The sequence below is a fragment of the Sminthopsis crassicaudata genome, chromosome 2 (genome assembly GCF_048593235.1).
Source record: "Sminthopsis crassicaudata isolate SCR6 chromosome 2, ASM4859323v1, whole genome shotgun sequence".
NCBI lineage: Eukaryota > Metazoa > Chordata > Mammalia > Dasyuromorphia > Dasyuridae > Sminthopsis > Sminthopsis crassicaudata.
In genome coordinates this window covers 492,837,636-492,856,716 of record NC_133618.1, presented here as the reverse complement: position 1 = coordinate 492,856,716, position 19,081 = coordinate 492,837,636, and the positions used below count along the sequence as shown (strand labels likewise).

The 19,081-nt window shown below is 38.4% G+C and overlaps 1 protein-coding gene across 2 annotated transcripts in view; it reads right to left on the bottom strand.

Moving 5' to 3' along the window:
• The window catches only part of GNAO1 (G protein subunit alpha o1), a 242,860-nt gene that overhangs the window by 129,997 nt on the left and 93,782 nt on the right, over positions 1 to 19,081 (bottom strand). For both annotated transcript variants that reach the window (XM_074293463.1, XM_074293462.1), the window contains exon 3: positions 15,864 to 16,005. In XM_074293463.1, coding sequence (XP_074149564.1) covers positions 15,864 to 16,005 — 142 coding nt within the window. The remainder of the gene's footprint in view (positions 1 to 15,863; positions 16,006 to 19,081) is intronic.

Below are 19,081 nucleotides of genomic sequence, written 5' to 3'. Positions count from 1 at the left end.
TTCCAGTTTCCATATCAACTCAGTTACCCTCCTGGTACTTGCTCCAATTTGTCAATGTCCTTCCTAAAATGTGGCACCCAGAACTGCCACATTTAAATGGGCTCTGACCGGGGTCAGAGGTATAGCACTACTATCTTTCTGAATCTGGATGATGTATCTCTTTAAATGCAGCTAAAAGTTAGACTAGAATTCTTGGCCATAATTTTTTTTTTTTTGGCCATCATGTTTTAACTCTTAATGAGCTTACAGTCCAAGAAAACATTCGTATCTTTTTCACACAAATGTTATTTAGACGCACATCTTTCATTCTGTTCTTGGGCAGCTGGTTTTTTGAACCTAAGTGTAGGACTTGACATTTATCTCTATTCACTTTCAGCTTATTTGATTCAAAGGGCTTATTTGATTAAGACCTATGCTTTAGGAAGAAAACTTTAGAGAAAAAAACATCAGTTACTGTGATTCTCTGCCTGCAATGCCCAAATTTCACACAAAGTAAACTCATCCCAATGGTTTCCTGCTTTAGGTATCACATACAGAGATTTTAAGTTCAAGTTTATTTTTTTCCTCCTACATACAGGTGTATAATGATGACCCCTTAAGGCACGGGTGTGAGGATTTGGGAAGTGATCTTATAGGGAGAGCTAAGTATCTGGGGTGAAAGGAGAACCTTATCACTAGTTAATTAAATGAGGACTCTCTTAGTGATATCTACTGACTAGAAGTTTTTTTTTTTAAATTAAAATTTTTTTTTTTAAAGTAATGCTGTGTTCCATGTCTGTGCTAGGATATGATTATGTAGGGCACTGTGTTTATGTTAACACTTTCAGTTGTTGGGGGAGGCCTTCAGGATGAGTCATGGGATGCTGGTATCTCTGGAAGTGCTAATAGCCTCCTTCCCCAAACCCCTTCTCCCCCCAGTCATTACTCCTCAAGATGGTTCTAGCTTCTGTTGTCTTCTGAGTTTTCACCTCACACAGAATCTAATGGCAGAAGTTTCTGACGACAGCTATATTTGCATTATAAATTCCATGGAGAGAAAACAATCTGAGTGCCTATACTGAGACTCCTAATAAAAAAGAATACAAAATAATATTCCTATGGGCATCTAAGGAATCTTCTTATAAATCACTGTCTATTTAGGTTAAGAAAAAGACAAAAAAATTAGAGTTTTCCAAATGGATGCAAGAAAAATTGAATCTTAGAATCTCAGAGTTGGGAGAGCCCTCAGAGGCCATCTAATAGTTCCACTTATATTTAGGGATAGAAATCTGCCTTAGAGCATCTCTGAGAAGCGGCATCCAACCTGTGCAAAGGGTAGGGATGAAAGACAAAATGTCAGTATGGGATATAATAAACTATCCATTTTGATTGGAATGTAGTCCAAAATGGAATGTTGTCCAACAAAAGTTGGAATGTGTCCAAAGGGGATCAATGAATAGCAATGTGGCTTAAGGACTTAGGAAGGTAGCCTGGTCATGTCTACCATGTGAATGAGATTGATTACCCTATGGTTGGAAACTTGTGATTCATTAGACACCTGGAGAATCCAACGATGCTTTCACCTCCTATCATGTAGAAAGATTTGTCTGAATCATTTAGGACCCAGGACAGGAAAAGCATATTTGATCTAGGATCATAGATTCTGTCAAATGGTAATTATCTGGAATTAAGATTTTCAACCTCTGTGAGTTCTTAAATCTATGTCCTAAAATATCATTCCCACATTTTCCCCCAAGGTTAAAAAAGATGAACTAGGCAGGGAAGATAAAAAAAAGTAGAACCATATATATCTAACATTGGATAGTTTATAGTCTAATGAAGACAATAAACTTGTAAAAGCTACATACAGGACACAGAACAGTAAATAAGGATATGATGTGACAACCCTGTAATGAGGTCAATGTGGTTGGGGTCAGGCTGCTGAAGTGATGGCTGTGGAAAACCAGAAAATATGTCTTTTCTTCTCTTGTCATGGTTGCCAAAGGGGCAGAGGTCCAGGATGCCAGCTCCCAACAGTGTGAGATGAAGTGGAGGGACCACTTGGATCTGGAAAGATACTGTGCCCTAAGATTCGGAAAGCAAGCCTGCCAGCTTCACTCAGAGTCCCTTGCTCCAGAGAGGGTTAATTGCTGTTATTTTTATCATCCCCAGTGGCCCTTACCTTAGAGCCACTTACAATGACCTGGTTTAAATCAGTTCTGGTTATGGTTTCCTCCCTTCCTTGTCCCCCTGCCACCTCTGCATTTCAGAACAAAATTATTCATACCTTCCCGACTTAGTAAGCCATTAAGTGGGCTGTAGTCCTGTTGTGAGCCTTTTTCCTAAGTATAAGTCACTGGAGTGAAAAAAGATTCCACAAGTCTCTTGCCATCCCAGCCTGCATTCCCTACAAGCATCCCTTCCCTCCCCCAACCTTTCTCTTTTGTCTGATCTTAATGAATTAAGCATTTTAGCAGTGACAGAAAGGTTCCTGGAGCCAGCATTTGGCCACCAAACTCTGTTTCAGGCATAAACAACCACCTCAGTTTCAGAGCTAAACTCTGTTCTATGGGAAAAGGGCTAAGAGGACACAGCCAGGGTCATATTCTGCTGTCCTGGTTTTTCTCAATGTCCATTTTCTGCAAGAAGATGCAAATGGCAAAATCTTCTTGTACTTTCTGGGGTTAGGTTAGTGATGATAAGCTGAGGGCAAGTACCCATTCATTTAATCAGGGACAGCTGTTGCTCAGGTCAACTGGCCAATCAAGCCAGCATATTTAGCTGACTGTATGGACCTTTCAGCCCCACTTCCTGCTTTCCCCTGAGAAACCCCCCTCAAGCTCTCTCAGAAGTACAATTTGGACCCGAGCTAATTGTGGAATCCTTCCCATCATGCTATCAGGAGAGAGCTAAACAGACACAGAAGGTAGCTTCTTCTCTTCTCCTCAGGGCAGCTAAATGTCCCCAGGGAGTGGCCAATCCTATATTCCTATGATTTCATGGCTCATGGAAGCTGAATTGCTGGAGACACAGAAAACAGTTCTTTGGGATTCAGAAATAAAAAGGACTTTAGAGGTCATTGAATTCAACCCACTCATTAAATAGATAAGGAAAATGATGCCCAGAAGTCGTGACTTATTCAAGAGTAGCTTATAAAACTAAGTAGCAGAACAAGAAGGGAGCTTTGATTCCAAAGTGAGTGCTCTTTCTACCATACAATGCCCTTCATCTAGTGGAGTCAAGAAAGGTTCTCAATGTAAACGCATCAAGCAGGCCTTATTCTGAACAGGTCTAAAGAAAACAGGGAATGACCAACTGTCATTCAACTGTCATTCAAAAAGGCTTGCAGACTGGATGTCCAACTTCATTCAGGACACTGCAAAGTAGGGATAGAAGAACAATTTCCAGGAACAAATCCTGAACTGTAAGTAGATTTGAATTTTACAGGTAGCTAGATGTGATCAATGAATCAATCAACAAACATTTATTAAGTCTTCCTTAGGTATTTGGCTAAGTTCAGGTAATAGCACAAGCAAAAATACACCCAGAGAGCCAGGCACCAAGGCAATGCAATGCAAGACACAAATGTTCAGATAACCATTTTTGTGAAAAACAACATACACATAAATCTATACAAAACATAGATAAGACATATATAAGATTTTGCAAAGGGAAGGCAATAACAGCTGGTTCAGCAAGGTTCTGATATGGGAGATGAATGAGGTTGAGCAGAACTTTAAAGGAAATTAAGAGACCTGAGAGAAAGAGGTAGAAGGGAGGGTATTTCAGGTACGTGTGGGCAGCTTAGGCAAATACAGAGATTGGAGATGCAGCATTTCTGAGGAAGGAAGAGTAAGAAGGCCAGTTTAGCCAGACCTGAGTGGTCCTGAATCTTGGTCAATAAGCACTTATCAAGTGCTTCTTATGGATCAGGCACTGAAATAAAGGCAAAAATCATTCCTGCCCCCAAGAGGATACATTTTAAGGAGAGAGAAAGCAATAACTAGCTGTATAAAAGATACAGAAAGAGTAGATACAACATAATCTCAGAGAGAAGACATTGGTTTCTGGGCTGAGAAGTCTATTGCTAAAGGCAGGTTTTAAGTTTTGAAGGAAAAAGAGAAACTAAAAGAGGAAGAGGAGGGATAGAGGATTTGAGGCACATGGAACCATTAGTGAAAAGTCACAAAATGAGAAGATAGAATGTCATATTTAAAGAATTGCTAATAGGCCAGTGTCTATGGAAGAAAGGAACTAAGTTATGTAGAGCTCTGAATGCCAAAAAGAGAGCTTTATATCTGATATAAATATGGAGATAATAGAGAGCCATTGAAGTTGTTGAGAAGAGAAAGCATTTCAGTCAGACCTACACTTTAAGAAAATTACTTTAGTAGCCATGTGGACGATGGATTGAATGGCAAGACTTGGGGTGGGGGGGACCAATGAGATGGCCGTTGCAATCATCCAGAAAGAGCTGATGACATCTCAAACTGTTTATTAGAGCAGTAGTGTAAGTGAAGAGAAAAGGATGTATATGAGAAATGTTGAAATACAAACTGGCAACAGATTTTGGCTATGTGGGTAAAAGTGAGTGAGGAATTGAGTGACAAAAAAGTTGTGTGCCTGGGTGACTAGAGATCTGGTATTACTCTGGACAGTAACAGAGAAATTTGCAAGAGGGGAGCCTTGGAGTATGAAGCATAATGGGTTCTATTTTGGCCATGTTGAATTTGAGAAGGAGGGTAAAACATATTTATTAAGTCTGGAAAGATGATTTGGAGTGAGAGTGAGAAGGATTCTAAATGCCTAATAGAGGAGATTTTATTTGGTCCTAGAGTCAAAAGAGAATCAGTGGAGCTAATTGTAAATTCTTTGAGGGCAGCCACTGTTTTTTGCCTCTTTTTTGTATCCCTAGCACTTAGCACAGTGCTTAGCATATAGTAGAAACTTAATCAATGTTTACGGATTGATTATTGAGTAGAGGTAAATCTGGGGTTTAGGAATAACACTTGGGGTTGTGTGGAGAAGGGAGTTACAATCTAGGGAGACCAATGACAACGTGATGGCAGGGTTTTCCCAACAGTGGGTGTTCAGTAAATACTGGTTGTCGATGACAATGATAGTTAGCAGCTTCACTAACCATTAAGTGAACTCTTCAGCCATCTGATGCCCTTGCTGTTTCTTGGCAGGCACACTATTAACCGATAATTGTTTGAGATACATAAGGCAAGTTAGGATGTGCCATCTGTAGATGACACTGATGGATGGGACCAAATAAGCTTTGGTTCCCAGAGGGGAAGGAAAAAGTAAAAAATTTATCCATTCTCCAAGGGAAGTTATCTGTCATACACAGGCATGTCAGTTGGCATATGGACACAGGTAAAATGGTTTCCTGGGAAATGGGTCCATTTTGGTGGATCAAAGATACTTAATAGATCAAGAATGCTCAACAAATGTGAATCCCATCATCAGTGAACACGAGTCTCAAATACCTACTATGTGCAGTACTCTACCCAGGCACCAGTGCGATGCAATGCAAGACACAAATGTCCAGATAACAATTCAGTCCCTAAAGCTCAGTAAAAGACACTATGTTTCCAAAAAAATTATAACGAATAATAACAGATTATCACACTGGAGGAGAATTAAATATTATGTGAGATCTGAAGGGGGAAGAGCTGACGGCTAGGGAAAGAACTGAAGATAGATCTCAATTTATTTATAGAACATCCTGAAGGCTTTGGAAATTTCCCTCCACCACTCAAATGCTACAAGAGGGTGTTCTTAATCCATGATTTGAATTCTCATCATCTTAAAATGACTTTATATCACTTGGTACATCATTTGATTGTACTTCTATGCAGTATAATGGAAGAGGTGATGGAGTTAGTTGGCTTCAAAGGACATGGAATCAAATTACAATTCTGTTATTTTTGTGACCTTAGATGAGCCATGTAACTCTCTGGATCTTTGTTTAATCCTCTATAAAACAGAGGGTTTAGATTAGATGATTTTTCCTAAACCCTGTGTATTATCATAAAATAAGCTCATGGAGGGCAGGGACTGTTTTGTTTTAGTCTTTGTATCTCAAGAACCTAACACAGCACTTTGCACATAGCAGGCACTTTTTCGAACTAAACTGAATCCATATTTGCATTAATTACTTTTTGGCATCAATTTTTTGACTATAAGTGCAATGGAATATACTGGAGAAACAATAATGCTCCTTCAAAATCCTCTTGGTCCTTTTGGGGCTATGAAGAAGAGAGATTTAAGTAGTATAAGGGATTTGTTCCAATTCCAATTCTGTCTGTAAGCCCCTGTGGGGGAGTAAGGGCAGTAATGCAGTATTTGCCAGGAAGTGAGGTTTTGCAAATGTCTGTCTGCAATCTTGCTGAGTTAAGATGAGAGCTGTTGCAGAGTGGGCCCAGCTCTCTCTGTGCCCGACCTGAAGGCTGCCAGGCAAGTCAGCAAGTATTTGTTAAGAACCTGTGGAATGTTTTTTCCATTTTTTTCTTTCTTTAATGGAAAGTCATGGACAAATAGTAGAATGAGATGTTTGGGGCAGTCTTTGTGGTGTGTGTGTGTGTGTGTGTGTGTGTGTGTGTGTGTGTGTGTGTGTTTATGTAAACACAGGGACCTGGGCCTGTAATTGGATGGAATAAGAAAGGAGGAGGGGATGAGAATAGGATGGATCACAATGGGAGACTTGTGCAGCACTTTCACTGATACCAAGCTGCTGTCCTGCCACAAAAACCCATCTTTTAAATATCAGTATTCTCTCAGGAGTGCCATATGACTGCAAATTGTGGGACGGGATGATCTCAGAAGAATAAATTGTAGGTGACCTAAAAGGCAATGGAATGACTCCTGGTGGGGGTAAGTAGCACACTGCAGTAGATTGACAGGGATGGTTCATATGTAAGACATGGCACCAAAATATGTTTTCAAGGCCATATTTGGCTGGAGAAAGATGCAGAGGATCATCTAGGGAGAATGAGAGACTGCAACAAAGGGATGGCCAGGGCATTGCACTATCATCCTCAAATGACCAAAAGGCCAGCAGCAGGGCTCCAGGGCATTGGGTAAATGGATCGGTTCTCTATGGAGAATGTGGCAGAGCAGGAGCAAGAATTGCATGGTCCAAGCTATGGTCCATGATAGGTAAGGTTGTGGGTGCACCTTAGGAAGGAGTACCCCACTGGTGATCAGGTGTCTCGTGAGCACATCTTACTGAAATAAGTACTTCTGTGATGCTCAAAGGATGTGCCCCAAGCTTTGCAAAGTGTTTCCTGAGTTGTATGGATCTGGTATTCGCAATCATATCTGCCTATGTGATTCTTTTGGCTCTCTGGAGTATTCCAGGTTTCCCCTTGACAAAGAATAATATTGTGACATTGAGCAAAAAAGCTTGAGAATCACTGCTATATTTATTGTTCCATGCAAGACATTTGGAGAAATAGCAAAGGTGGATAAGGAAGGGTCCCATCCTCATAAATTTACATACAGAGACAACACACACACACTCTCGATGTAGTTAAGAGAACAAAAGGAGACATTATAGGATTAGGTGCCTAAGTGCATAGGATTCCAGAGAATTCAGGGTAGTACAGTCAACAGGACAATGAACTTGGGAGTCGTAGGACCCAAGTTCAAATTTCAGCTCTGCCACTCACTAGCTATATGAGAGTGTTCAATATTCCTTCCCCCCCCCCCCCCCGCCTGAGGCTGGGGTTAAGTGACTTGCCCAGGGTCACACAGCTAGGAAGTGTTAAGTGTCTGAGACCAAATTTGAACTTGGGTCCTCCTGAATTCAAGGCTTGTGCTCTACTCACTGCGCTACCTAGTTGCCCCAGAGTGTTCAATATTCCTAATATCCTTTCCAGCTCTGATCTTACACACCAACACAGATTATTTGAGAAGGTTTGGTAGAGAATGTACAACTTGAGCTGGTACTTGAAGGATAGGAGTGATTTAAATAGAAGGTGGACCATGACTGGCAGGAGATCTGAGGAGGAACAGAAGTATTTGAGGTGCATGCTGGAATATAAGGCTAGATTGAATTGGGAAGGGTCTATATAACAGAGAGTAATGTTAGATAAATTCAAATAGGTGGTATCAGACCAACTAATGGAGAGTCTTGAATACCAGCAGGCAGAATTATAATTTGCTCCTTAGAAAGGTCTCTAGAAGTTAAAGAGGCACCACTGAATATGTTGTCTATAGTTGCCTCTGATTAGCATTTAGGGAAATACTTTAGGGAGTTCAGGTAAAAAGCAATTGCCTATCCACCCAAAACAAATCTATAGAGTTCTCTGACAACTCATCATTTCCACCGTCTGTCTTGGACTTGGAAGACAAGAGAGCTAACTTGCATTTGGCTTTAATTCTTAATTGGTTTTCTTAATTTCTTAATAATTGGTTTTCTATAATATTTCATTTATGTTTAGGTAGCAGGGTATGCACAGGAGGGTTGGGAGACTGAGAGAAACCAGAAGAGACATGGTCCTGAAAGAACAAGACATCGTTGCCTAGTATGCTATGGGGTGAAGGCTCATGGAAGAAATGCACAGAACAGGAAGAAGAAGAAACTTTAGGGAGACAGTAGTTATGAGAAGAGCCATAAATTGGCTGCAGAGGATAGTATCTGTGGCAGAGAGACAAATGGCTAGAAATGCCCGAGTAATGACTTGGAACAGTAAGAACATGATGAAAAGAGACACGTTTGGAGTTCCAGGAATGGGGTAACAGTTATGGTGGGACTAGAAACTGAAAGACAGTGGCAAAAGCTGGGAAAGGGGAGCAAGACAGTTCTCACTAGAAATGGTGCCCAAGCTATGTATATTGTTTCCAAATTGTCATGATGAATTTTGGGGAACTGAGATCGAACCATTAAACCTTTTTGGGAGCAATAATAATAATAGCTACCATTTGTAAAAATATGTAATATTGACTTATATGAAGATTATTTCATTTAAACCTCTCTTAATAATCCAGTGTGGTAGGTTATTATCTCCATTTTACAGATTATTATGATTAAAAAGTTTCAAGACAAAAAATTTCAGGGTAATTTAATCATTTTATTACTAAGCCAGCACATTTTTAATAAAAGGATGGTCATTTGGCCTCTTTCTTTTAGACCAAAGATAATATGGCTCACTTACAGTTTTTATATACTTCAAAAAAATAGGTGTTCCCGAGGAGTAGCAAAATATTCAAAGAATGTATACCTCAATCAAGCCTGAGCAAAACCCAATGGTTACTTCACCATGGTGGGGTCTTGAATAAGAAAGTTAGTCCAGTCTCATCAGCATCAGTGACCTTCAAGATTCTGAACTTTTTAAAATCAAGACTTTAGAAAAAGGGGAGAACTCTGGATCTCCCCAAATTATTGGTTATTAATCATAATTTCTCTCAAGATGAAGAAACTAAGGCAAAAAAGATTAAGGTCTTCCTGACTCCAGGTCTAATGCTCTATCTACTGTCCACCGAGCTACTTCTTAGAAATAGAAATAACTTTGATATAAGATAATTTATATAGCAAATATACTAAGGTTTTGCTAAAGGAGCTATGTAGCCCTTTTTATGCTTATCATTATCTTGAATAAATATTTTGTTTAAATGCTTATTGAATTTTTTTTGCCTTAATAGCCCAAGGAACGAGTTAAATGAGCCAGATTGCAACTTTCCCATAAAGAGAATATGGATGGGGTCACACTATTGAGAGATCATAGAGAATGTTCTTAATTATTGATAAACATCCAAGATTGATCTGAGTGAGGGAACAAGCCACAGAGAGACTACAGAGTATATCCTTAATTATTGATTAATATCTAAGATTAAATTTGGGTTTCTGTCAGTCTAGTACCTTCCTTCCTGTAGTCTTCCAAATACTGGTAATCTCCTCCATCAGGTTTCAACCTCAAATTGGCTGCACTCACATTGCCTACCCAATACTGATCTCATTCATCTCTGATAACTTCAGTGATCTATCATCAGTACTTCTCTAAAATACGGATATGGCTCAGCTTAGCTCTTATGACTTGTCATCCTTCCTATTTTTTTTTTTTTTTTGGTCAGATGAGAAAACTAAGGTTTTGAGAAGTGAGGTGATTTGCTGAGGGATTTTAGACAATCCAGGTCACCTTTCTCAGTCTTAGTTTCCTCTCCTGGACTAAATTATTTCTAAGGTCTTTTCCAGCTCGGTCATTCTATGTTCTGTTGTAGCTTCAGCAATCTTATTATTTGAACATCTTATTTCCGCCTATTCATTTAGTCTATAGTTTCTTAATGTTAATGTATAAGTGTTTGTTGTTTAAACTGCAATCTTTGGGAAGAAAGGGAATCATGATTAATGTATAATATATAGCACTAAGCACATGAACGGACTGATCTGGGGGCTTAGTAAACACCTTTAAATAATGATGGTGGCAGAGTCATCTCTAAGTAGTCTGTACATTGATTTATGTTTGCAGACACATACAAATCCAAAACAAATTTCTCAGACTAGACATTTCCACATCCTGATGCTCCACTGGTTTCCAGTCAGTACCATTTTAGGGAGTTTTATCCTGGAAGCCAGAGTAAAATGGAGCCAATTTATGTGGAGTAAAGTAAGAATTAATGATCATTGAAACTGTATCTATTTTCTGTCCATGGTAATGAAGCTTGACCAGAATCAAACACTTAAGTAGATTGTCCTGATTTTATATTCAAGAGCTTGCATAGAATGCCCCTGAAGTACAGGACCACACTGATGGAAGTTAAAGAGCTCTTGAGTTTTTTCATCTCAAGAGAAGTTTAATAAAATGATAGGTAAAATGTACAAACCAAAGGCAAATAATAACATAGCACAAAATTTCTGTCCTCTGAATAATTCCAAAGCTGATTCCAGATCATCTTTGACAAATTGCCCTGTCCTCTAGGGCAATGATGCTGATGAAAACAGAAGATACAAATTAGGGAAGGGATATAACTGGATCAAAGTGCTAATGGGGTCTTATTGTATGATACATTCACTCCAATTTCTCCCAAGTACTTTACAGGTGTGGGGAGGTTAGGCTTATGTTTGTCATGCTGATTCTGCTCTGGAGATGTCCTCTTCTCTTAATTCCTTGTTTTTGGAACTTTCTATAGATAGACTGATAGTCTGGAGACTTTCAGATGTACTCAACTGAACTTTGCCCAATCCCTGATATCTTCTTACCTGTGATATAAGATAATCACCAATCAGATCCTCCCAAGTGAGACTCTGATTCTTCCTATAAAATACTTCCTCACCTTTGCATCTGGGCAGCCCAGGTATAGAGAATGGAAGTTGGGTGTTCTCATATCATACAAGGAAAAATGCTGAGATAGTAATGTATTTAGAGGACAATCAGAGCATCTCTAAGGATACCAGACTCCTCCCTCTATTTTCTTGATCTTTACCTCATAGCTCCAGCAAAAAAGCCTCTCCTTCCCTGCCAGTGGAGGCCTGGTTGTGTCCTCTTTGGAAAATGACATCTAATTACATTCTTGGGCCTTCAGGGACTGAGACCTGGATATAGCTTTTGACCTAAGTCCTTCTTCTTTTGACATTGCTTCCTCAAGGCTTTTCTTGTATGATTTAAAATGTATCGATAATAAAGATTTATTGCTACTTTCATTTTTTAAAAAAAAGCATCTCTGGGTGATTTGCATCTTGTATGAGAGTCTTAAAACAGTTGTAATGGCCTGGGACACCACACACTTGCCACAAGGGAACATTCCATTGATATATAGTACACTGAGCTCAATGAACTATAAATAAATTGAACATAAATAACCTAAAAATATAACTTCTTATAATGAAGTCCCTGCCAGAGTTGTCTCTATTCATAGGCAGATAAGGATAATGTCTGAGAGCCATGGTTTTAAAAAAGGCACTCCATGCAAAAAAAATATATATATATATATATACATATATATATATTTATTCATTCATTTATTTATTTATTTTTAATAGCTTTGTCTAGATTTCTTTTACCTTATTTTTTTAATCTTACTTTTTAAGGGTTCATTTAAGGGATCATATACATTTATTTAATTTAAGGCCTCACAGTCCTTGGAGAGCAGCATAAGGCATTGGGTTCTCAGATCTAGAGCTGGAAAGGACCTCAGAGGTAATTTTGTCTAATCCTTCCATTTTACAGATGAGGAAACAGGCCCAGAGTGGAAAGTAATTTACCCAAAGTCACATGGTTAGTGAGTCTTCTGACTCTAAATCCAGCATTCTTAGTTATAGAAATTATTTGTGTATTCAAAAATATGCTTCTAAATTATTTAGAATGCTTAAAAAAGGGGGCATGGTATGGTAAAAGGCTCTGTTCTTAGCTCAAATTCTCTTATTCTATGACCTACTTTCCTTAAGGATCCCACCCACTCTTATGGCTTCAATTATCCATCTCTATTCAGATGGCATCTTAATCTACATCTCTAACCTCTGAGTTCCAGTTTCATTTTTCAAAGAATAATAGGGCTTAGAAGTAGAAGATACTTTAGAGATCACCTTGTCTCTCTCCATCTTATTTTATAGAAATGATAATTGAGGTCTAGAGAGATCTTATCCAAATTCACAGACAGTAAATAGTAGAGCTGGGATGCCAACCAGGTCCTCTGATTTCGAATCTACCACCATAAGTCCCAGATACTTCAAAATTTGTGTCTAAAATTAAGTTCATCATTATTTCCCCCTTTCCTCCATTGAATTTCCTATTTCAGTTGATGGCACAACCATCTTTTTCAGGCTTATCATGTGGATCTTTGCCTCTTCCCTCTCTTTGACATGCCATATTTAAATCCATTGCCAACTCCAACAATTATTCCATCTGTGATATAATTTCAAGTTTTCTCACCATTTTAGTCACTACTGTCTGGATCCATTTCAGTTTATTGCTCTCCTACCTAAAATATGGCACCCAAAAATGAACACAATACCCCAGAAGTGCCTGATTGTGATAGAATAGAATAGGTATTTTTCCCCCTCACTAAATGTATTATACTTCCTTCTCAATGCAGCCTCGGATAATTTATGGCTCTTCTGGCTGCCATATCATGATGTGTTTTCATGTCAAAATTCCAATCCACTAAAATAGTCAGTTTTTTTTTTCCACACAAACTTTTGTTTAATCACATTTCTTCTAACTGTACTCATCTGGCTGATTAAAAAAAGTTTAAGATTTTACCTATTAAATTTCTTCTTATTAAATTTGATTCTAGTTTGCCAAAATATTTTGGATCTTGGTCCTATCATTCAGCATATTATTTATGTCCCCTGTCTCCTGCCAGATTTGTGTCACCTGAAAGCTTGCTAAGAATGCCATTTATGTTTTTAACCAAATCACTTATTAAAATGTTGAAAAGAATTGTGTCAAAGAGAGTTTTGAGACACTCCAATACAGACCTTCTTTAGAACTGATATCACTCTCAAAGAAAGAAAGATCAAATGCTATTGTGGTATTTAAAAGATATTAGAATAAGACTAACATTTTGGATAAATAATTTAGAGAAGATTTAGAGAAAAAATATGGCCAAGAATTACACAGAATGAAAGAGTATCCTACCTTGGTAGAGCATGAATTCTAGTGAAATTATAAATCTATCAAAGTATCAAAAGTATTATCTCCTCTACTAGATGGTGGTCAGTTTGGAGTGGGGGATCCTCAGGACTAACTAGATTTGTAATCCTAAAAAACAATGCCTTGTACATAGTAGGCACCAGTAAGTATTTGAATGAATATCAGATTTTAAAATGAGTAGAATTTCAAACTTGGATCAGCTCTTTGGGCAATGATATTCCTGAATCTCTACCCTTACAATTGTTTGGTCTCTACTGATTGACCCATTAATATTCACTAATATCAAGACAGAAAGGTTCGTGTAATAGGGGGGGGGTAGGTCACAGAAGTAAAGTGTACTGAAAGGAAGGAGAAGGAAAAAAGACCAATAGAAGAGGGTAGTTTAACTATATCTCCTACTAGAGGAAAATTAAGGGCCTGGTCTCTGCAGTTTTCTGAAGGGTCCTAAATGGTTCCTTTATTGGCTTCTTTTCCTGACTCCAGGACCAGTGCTCTATCCACTGTGCCATCTAACTGTTTCTTATTAGCTCTTTCTCATGAGATTTCATCAGGGGCCACATAGTTTCCCTGTATAGTCACTTTTGTCATTGAGCATGCAGTATTCTTCTAGGAACAAGAACAAAAGGCAAGGAGAGGGGGAATCTAGGTGTGTTCTTTGGAAGGCCATGCTTGCTTCATAGGAAAGTTGGAGAATCATAGTAAGGAAAGGAAGAAATAAAACATTTTGCAAAATGGAGAACCATATAAATGTAAAGGTATTATTTTTACTGTGTAGAGGAAGTAGCAAGATGTTCAATAAATATTGGATGATTGCATGGTGATTTACTTATTCTTGGACTATGTTGGAAACCCTAGAGGGGAAGAGGAAATTCATTCTGCTTATTATTACACTCCTCCCTCTCTACTTTTAACGAAGAGTAGAACAAAATTCATGACCATTCAAGTCCAGTGGTGAGGCATTAGATGGCTTCTCTACACAGAAACAATATGTTTTCTCTGCCCTTCTCTGTAGTAGTAGGAATAGCAAGAACCTTTGGTGATTCTCCTGAATCTCAATAACCCATCAATCAATCCTGATTCCTCTCCCTTAGTTGGCAAAACTGGGGTTTTGATCCTGATGGGTTATCTCTGTGGAATCAGGACTTTGTGCATAAAAATTAAATTTCTACATTTAAAGCCATCTGTCACAGACTATTTATCAGACACAGAAGATGAATGTTTGCTCCAGTCTGCTCCTCACACCACCCAATGTGCATGGATTTTGGCAATTTCAAGATACATGCAACATTCAAACTGAGCTCCGAGTAATCAACAGATTATGTCCAATTCTAAGTCATCCATACCCAGCTGCCATTGTGCTCTGAGATCCCCATTAATACACAATTTCAATACAATAAGTCATACTTGAAAATATAATTGAGATTTAGAATCCCTGTAGGAGAAGGAAAAAGCTGCTCAGGGAAAGAGTTCCCTGGAGTTGTTTTTTCAGTGCTGACTAGGAAAAAAGGCATATTCTCTGCTTGCTCTCTTTCTGTCTCTCTCTGTCTCTCTTTTTTTAGTGTCACCTGAGTGGTTGAGTATAATTCAGTCCTGTGGTTAATTCAAATGTTTGCAAACAAGCTGCCTTTTATATATTTACTCAATTCACCACTAAATGGGTACCTAGAAACAGACCTTAAAATCAGTCCCTGTTCTATGACATGGCCTTCCTATAGGGGAGGAGAAAACTCCTTAGACAACTGTCAGGAATATCCCTCCACTCAACTGAGAGTGGCTAAAAATACCTCTTTTTTTTTTTTTTTTTTGTGGGGGAGAAGGAAGAGATCAATTTTAAATGCAATCCCCTCCCTTACCCCCAGTAAGAACTCTCTTTGGCCTGGCACTTAGTAGGTACTTAATAAATGCATATTGACTTACTGGATGATGCCTTTTTCTTAATTTTCATCTATTAGGTATTACTGCAGTGTTAATAGTGCTTAGCTTCTGCATAGTGTATAGATCAGCAGACATTTCTTATCTGCAGAAGGAATCTGGCATTCCAACTGCCTTGACTAAAAAGCTCCTTCTTAAGGCTGTGCCTACCTCTTCAGTCTACAGCCTTTTTTCTATTCTATTTACCAAGTCAGTTGGATATATTTGCTTAGGTTGTGTAAATATGCCTTCTCTTATGCGGCATAATCCACAGTCATTCATTCCAGGCAGTCTGGTGTTTTAAAAAAAGGAGAAAGCAGAGTAATAAAGAGAGGAGTCATTCAGTCCACTGTCTCAATCAGAATATTGACCTACCCTTCGTTCCTTGTCACCATATTCAATGCCCAAGGTGTCCATGGCACGGACAATAGCTGCCAGGGATTGGATAGTGTTGCTATAGACCACAGGCTTATACTGCTTCACATCTTCTCCGGAGAAACCATCTTCATGAATAATCCTAAAAAAAACCCCAAATACATCACATGTCATAAGAATATTCCTCAGTTGAAATAATATCATAGAATAATAAAAGCATAGAGCCAGAAGAGACTTTGAATTTGTAAAACTCCAGTGTATGGCCTGAACCAGATGAAAATATAAGTGGGAAAAGATTAACAAAAGAAATATAAATATAGTACAAGATAAATCATGTTAATTTGTGTTTTTCTAAGTTAATATGTTATTTGCAGGGATCCATTTCTATTTGACCTTGATACTCCTGACTTAGAAAACAGAGATGCTGGATATAAAAGGAACATAAATTAGAGAATAGAACCAACATTGTCAGAACGTAAAGGGATTATAGAACATGGAATGTTTTAGCTGAAAGGGCCTTATAGCACAGAATGGCAGAGTTGGAAGACTATAAAACTTTAAAACTAGAAGGGGTATCTGAATGCAATCTCATCATTTTACAGAGGAAGAAAAGAAGACCCAAACAGGGGAAGGTGGTTACCCAAAGCTCCACAGCTAGTTAGTACATCTAACATGAGATATCCTGTTCTATTCACTCTTCTATAGTGAATGGTATCAGGTAAAATAAAATCTTAGTTCAATATAAACTTTGCTGCACCAGCCTGTTTCCAAATTAGTGTGGATTTTGTATTAGTAGTATCTAATCTACTAAGGCCCCTATAGGGTTTGAGGGTAAAAGTAGGAAAATATGATCCCAAGCCATATTAAAAAGTGGGAGGTGTGATCCTTTTTTTTTTCTTAAGACCTTAAAGATCTGTCTACCCAGTGGAAAATGCCATATGCAAAGGCACCAGGAGGAAGGGAGGCGGGAAGGCTCGGCACCATATTTCACACATACTCATTTATTCACCATCAACAGCAAGTATGTTCTAATATCCGAGGAGTATGCTTAGGAAAATCCACCACTCGAAATGTGCTTTGATTGTTTTGGTTTCTTTTTCTTCGGGGTATAAGGCTTTCTCCCTCCTGACCACTGCCTGATAGTAGATTCTATGGAAAATTCTCCATGACAATCAAATAAATACCAGAAGGAACAATTCCTGAATCTATGATTTCATTAGTATAGGAAGTCCTGGATGAAGAAATTCCTTACACTGAAGCAAATTGGTACTTTTCCAGCAATTTACATATGTCCTACACAGTTACCTAGATTGGGCAACTCACCCACAGTTAGTATATGTTGAGTGGGGAAGGGGAAAACTTGGGTCTTCCTGACCCCAAGGTCAACACTCAATACATTTCCAGAAATTATAAGTTGGTTAAATAAAAGGTCTTTCTTAGGTACAAAGCTGCTAACTATAGAAGTTTCTACAATACTTCAGTGAAGGAATATCTCTTCTGTAATTAGCAAAGAAAAAGTCAGTCCCCCCCCACAATACAAAAATGTACATATATACATATATTTATATTTTATATATATATATACATATGAGAAATATATATGTACACACATACACATGTGAATATATATAAACACTCATATTCTCCTTTTGGAAGAGAACAATAAAAAATGCATTAATGGGAGCCATATTTGTAAATTAATTTTGTCAAAAGTACATGCATTTTTTGCTAGTTTAACAAAGCCTTATGCTGTAATTACAGGTGCTGATTTAATAAAAGTGCTTATTGGTGAATAAGCTATAAGGTTCACCTGCTATAAGGTGAAAAACTATGGAAATTCAGAAACACTTTATAATAACAAGTGTGACATCTAGAATAAAATGTATCTAGAGTAAAATGTAATAAAATGTAACACTATGTAATTTGCCATACTACAGTAACATTGTAATCTTCCTTGTTTTGACCACTATGCTCCTCTTACTGCAGTTTGGATAATTAATTTTTTTTTTTTGGGGGGGGGAGTAAGTGTTCTTGCATCACACTGTTGACCTTATAATCCTCCAAAATGCTCACACTTCTATTGTCAAGCTCTAACTCCCCTCTTCTGTACTTGTGTAACTGCTTCTTTGAACCCAAGAAAAAGACATCATATTCCTATAGAATGGAAGCTCCTTGAGGGAAGATGTCACTTTCAGTTTTATCTTTATAGGGTCAGCACCTGGAACATAGGAGATTTTTAAGCAATGCTTGTTCAGTCTAGGTGAATCAGCAATTTTAATAGAATTTAGGACATTTTATTTGAAATAAACCAGTTACTGTTGTTGTGAGTAAAAAGAGAAACAAGACCATCAACTGATTTGCTAATTGTTATTTCTGGTTATGGACAGAAGCCTCTTTTTCAGTATTTGTTCAGAACACATAGATATTGTTTTTCTTTCAATTAACCCCATGTTAGGAAAGCATTTTTGTAGGGAGGAAAGGGTCCAGATCCGAGACACAGGATACTACTTAAGAGGAAATTTATAGTCTTATAGAGATGCCTGAGAGTTTAAATCATTTACAAAGGATCAAAAAGACGGTATGCACACATAGACTTTTTTCCTTCTTCCTCCCTCCCTCTTTTTTTTCTTCCTTCCTTCCTTCTCTCCCTTCCTTCCTCCCTTCCTCCCTCCCTTTCTTTCTTCCTTCCCTCTCCTCCCTCCTTCCCTCCTCTTTCTTCTTCTTTCCTTCCCTCCTCTTCCTTCTTCCCTCCCTCCCCTCCCTTCCCTCTCCTCTCTCCCTCCCTTTCTTCCTCTCCCTCTATCTCTAACAGGAATTAAGTGATTTGCCCATGGTTATACAGCTAGTAAGTGTCTGAGGCTAGATCTGAACTCAGGTCCTTCTGACTTACCTGTCAGTACACTATTACTGTGCCACCAAGCTGCCCCCAAACTACTTCTCCAGGGACAACATAATTTAGTCTGGTTGAAACAAGCCAATTACTGAGCTCTAGAGAGAGTTGGAAGGGACTCATCAGAGAGTTGCTACACAACCTCACTGCCCTGGCTATCATATCGGAGGCTCCTCTCCTAGAGTGCTATGGAGATGCTAATCAGCTGTTGTGCCTTCATAAACACTGAAGGGGGATTTTTAGGGGGCAACTTGGAGCAAAACCACTGTCCTCGCTAGGGCAGGGAACATTATCACTATTCTTTGTGGTAACTGGGCTTATTGAACAT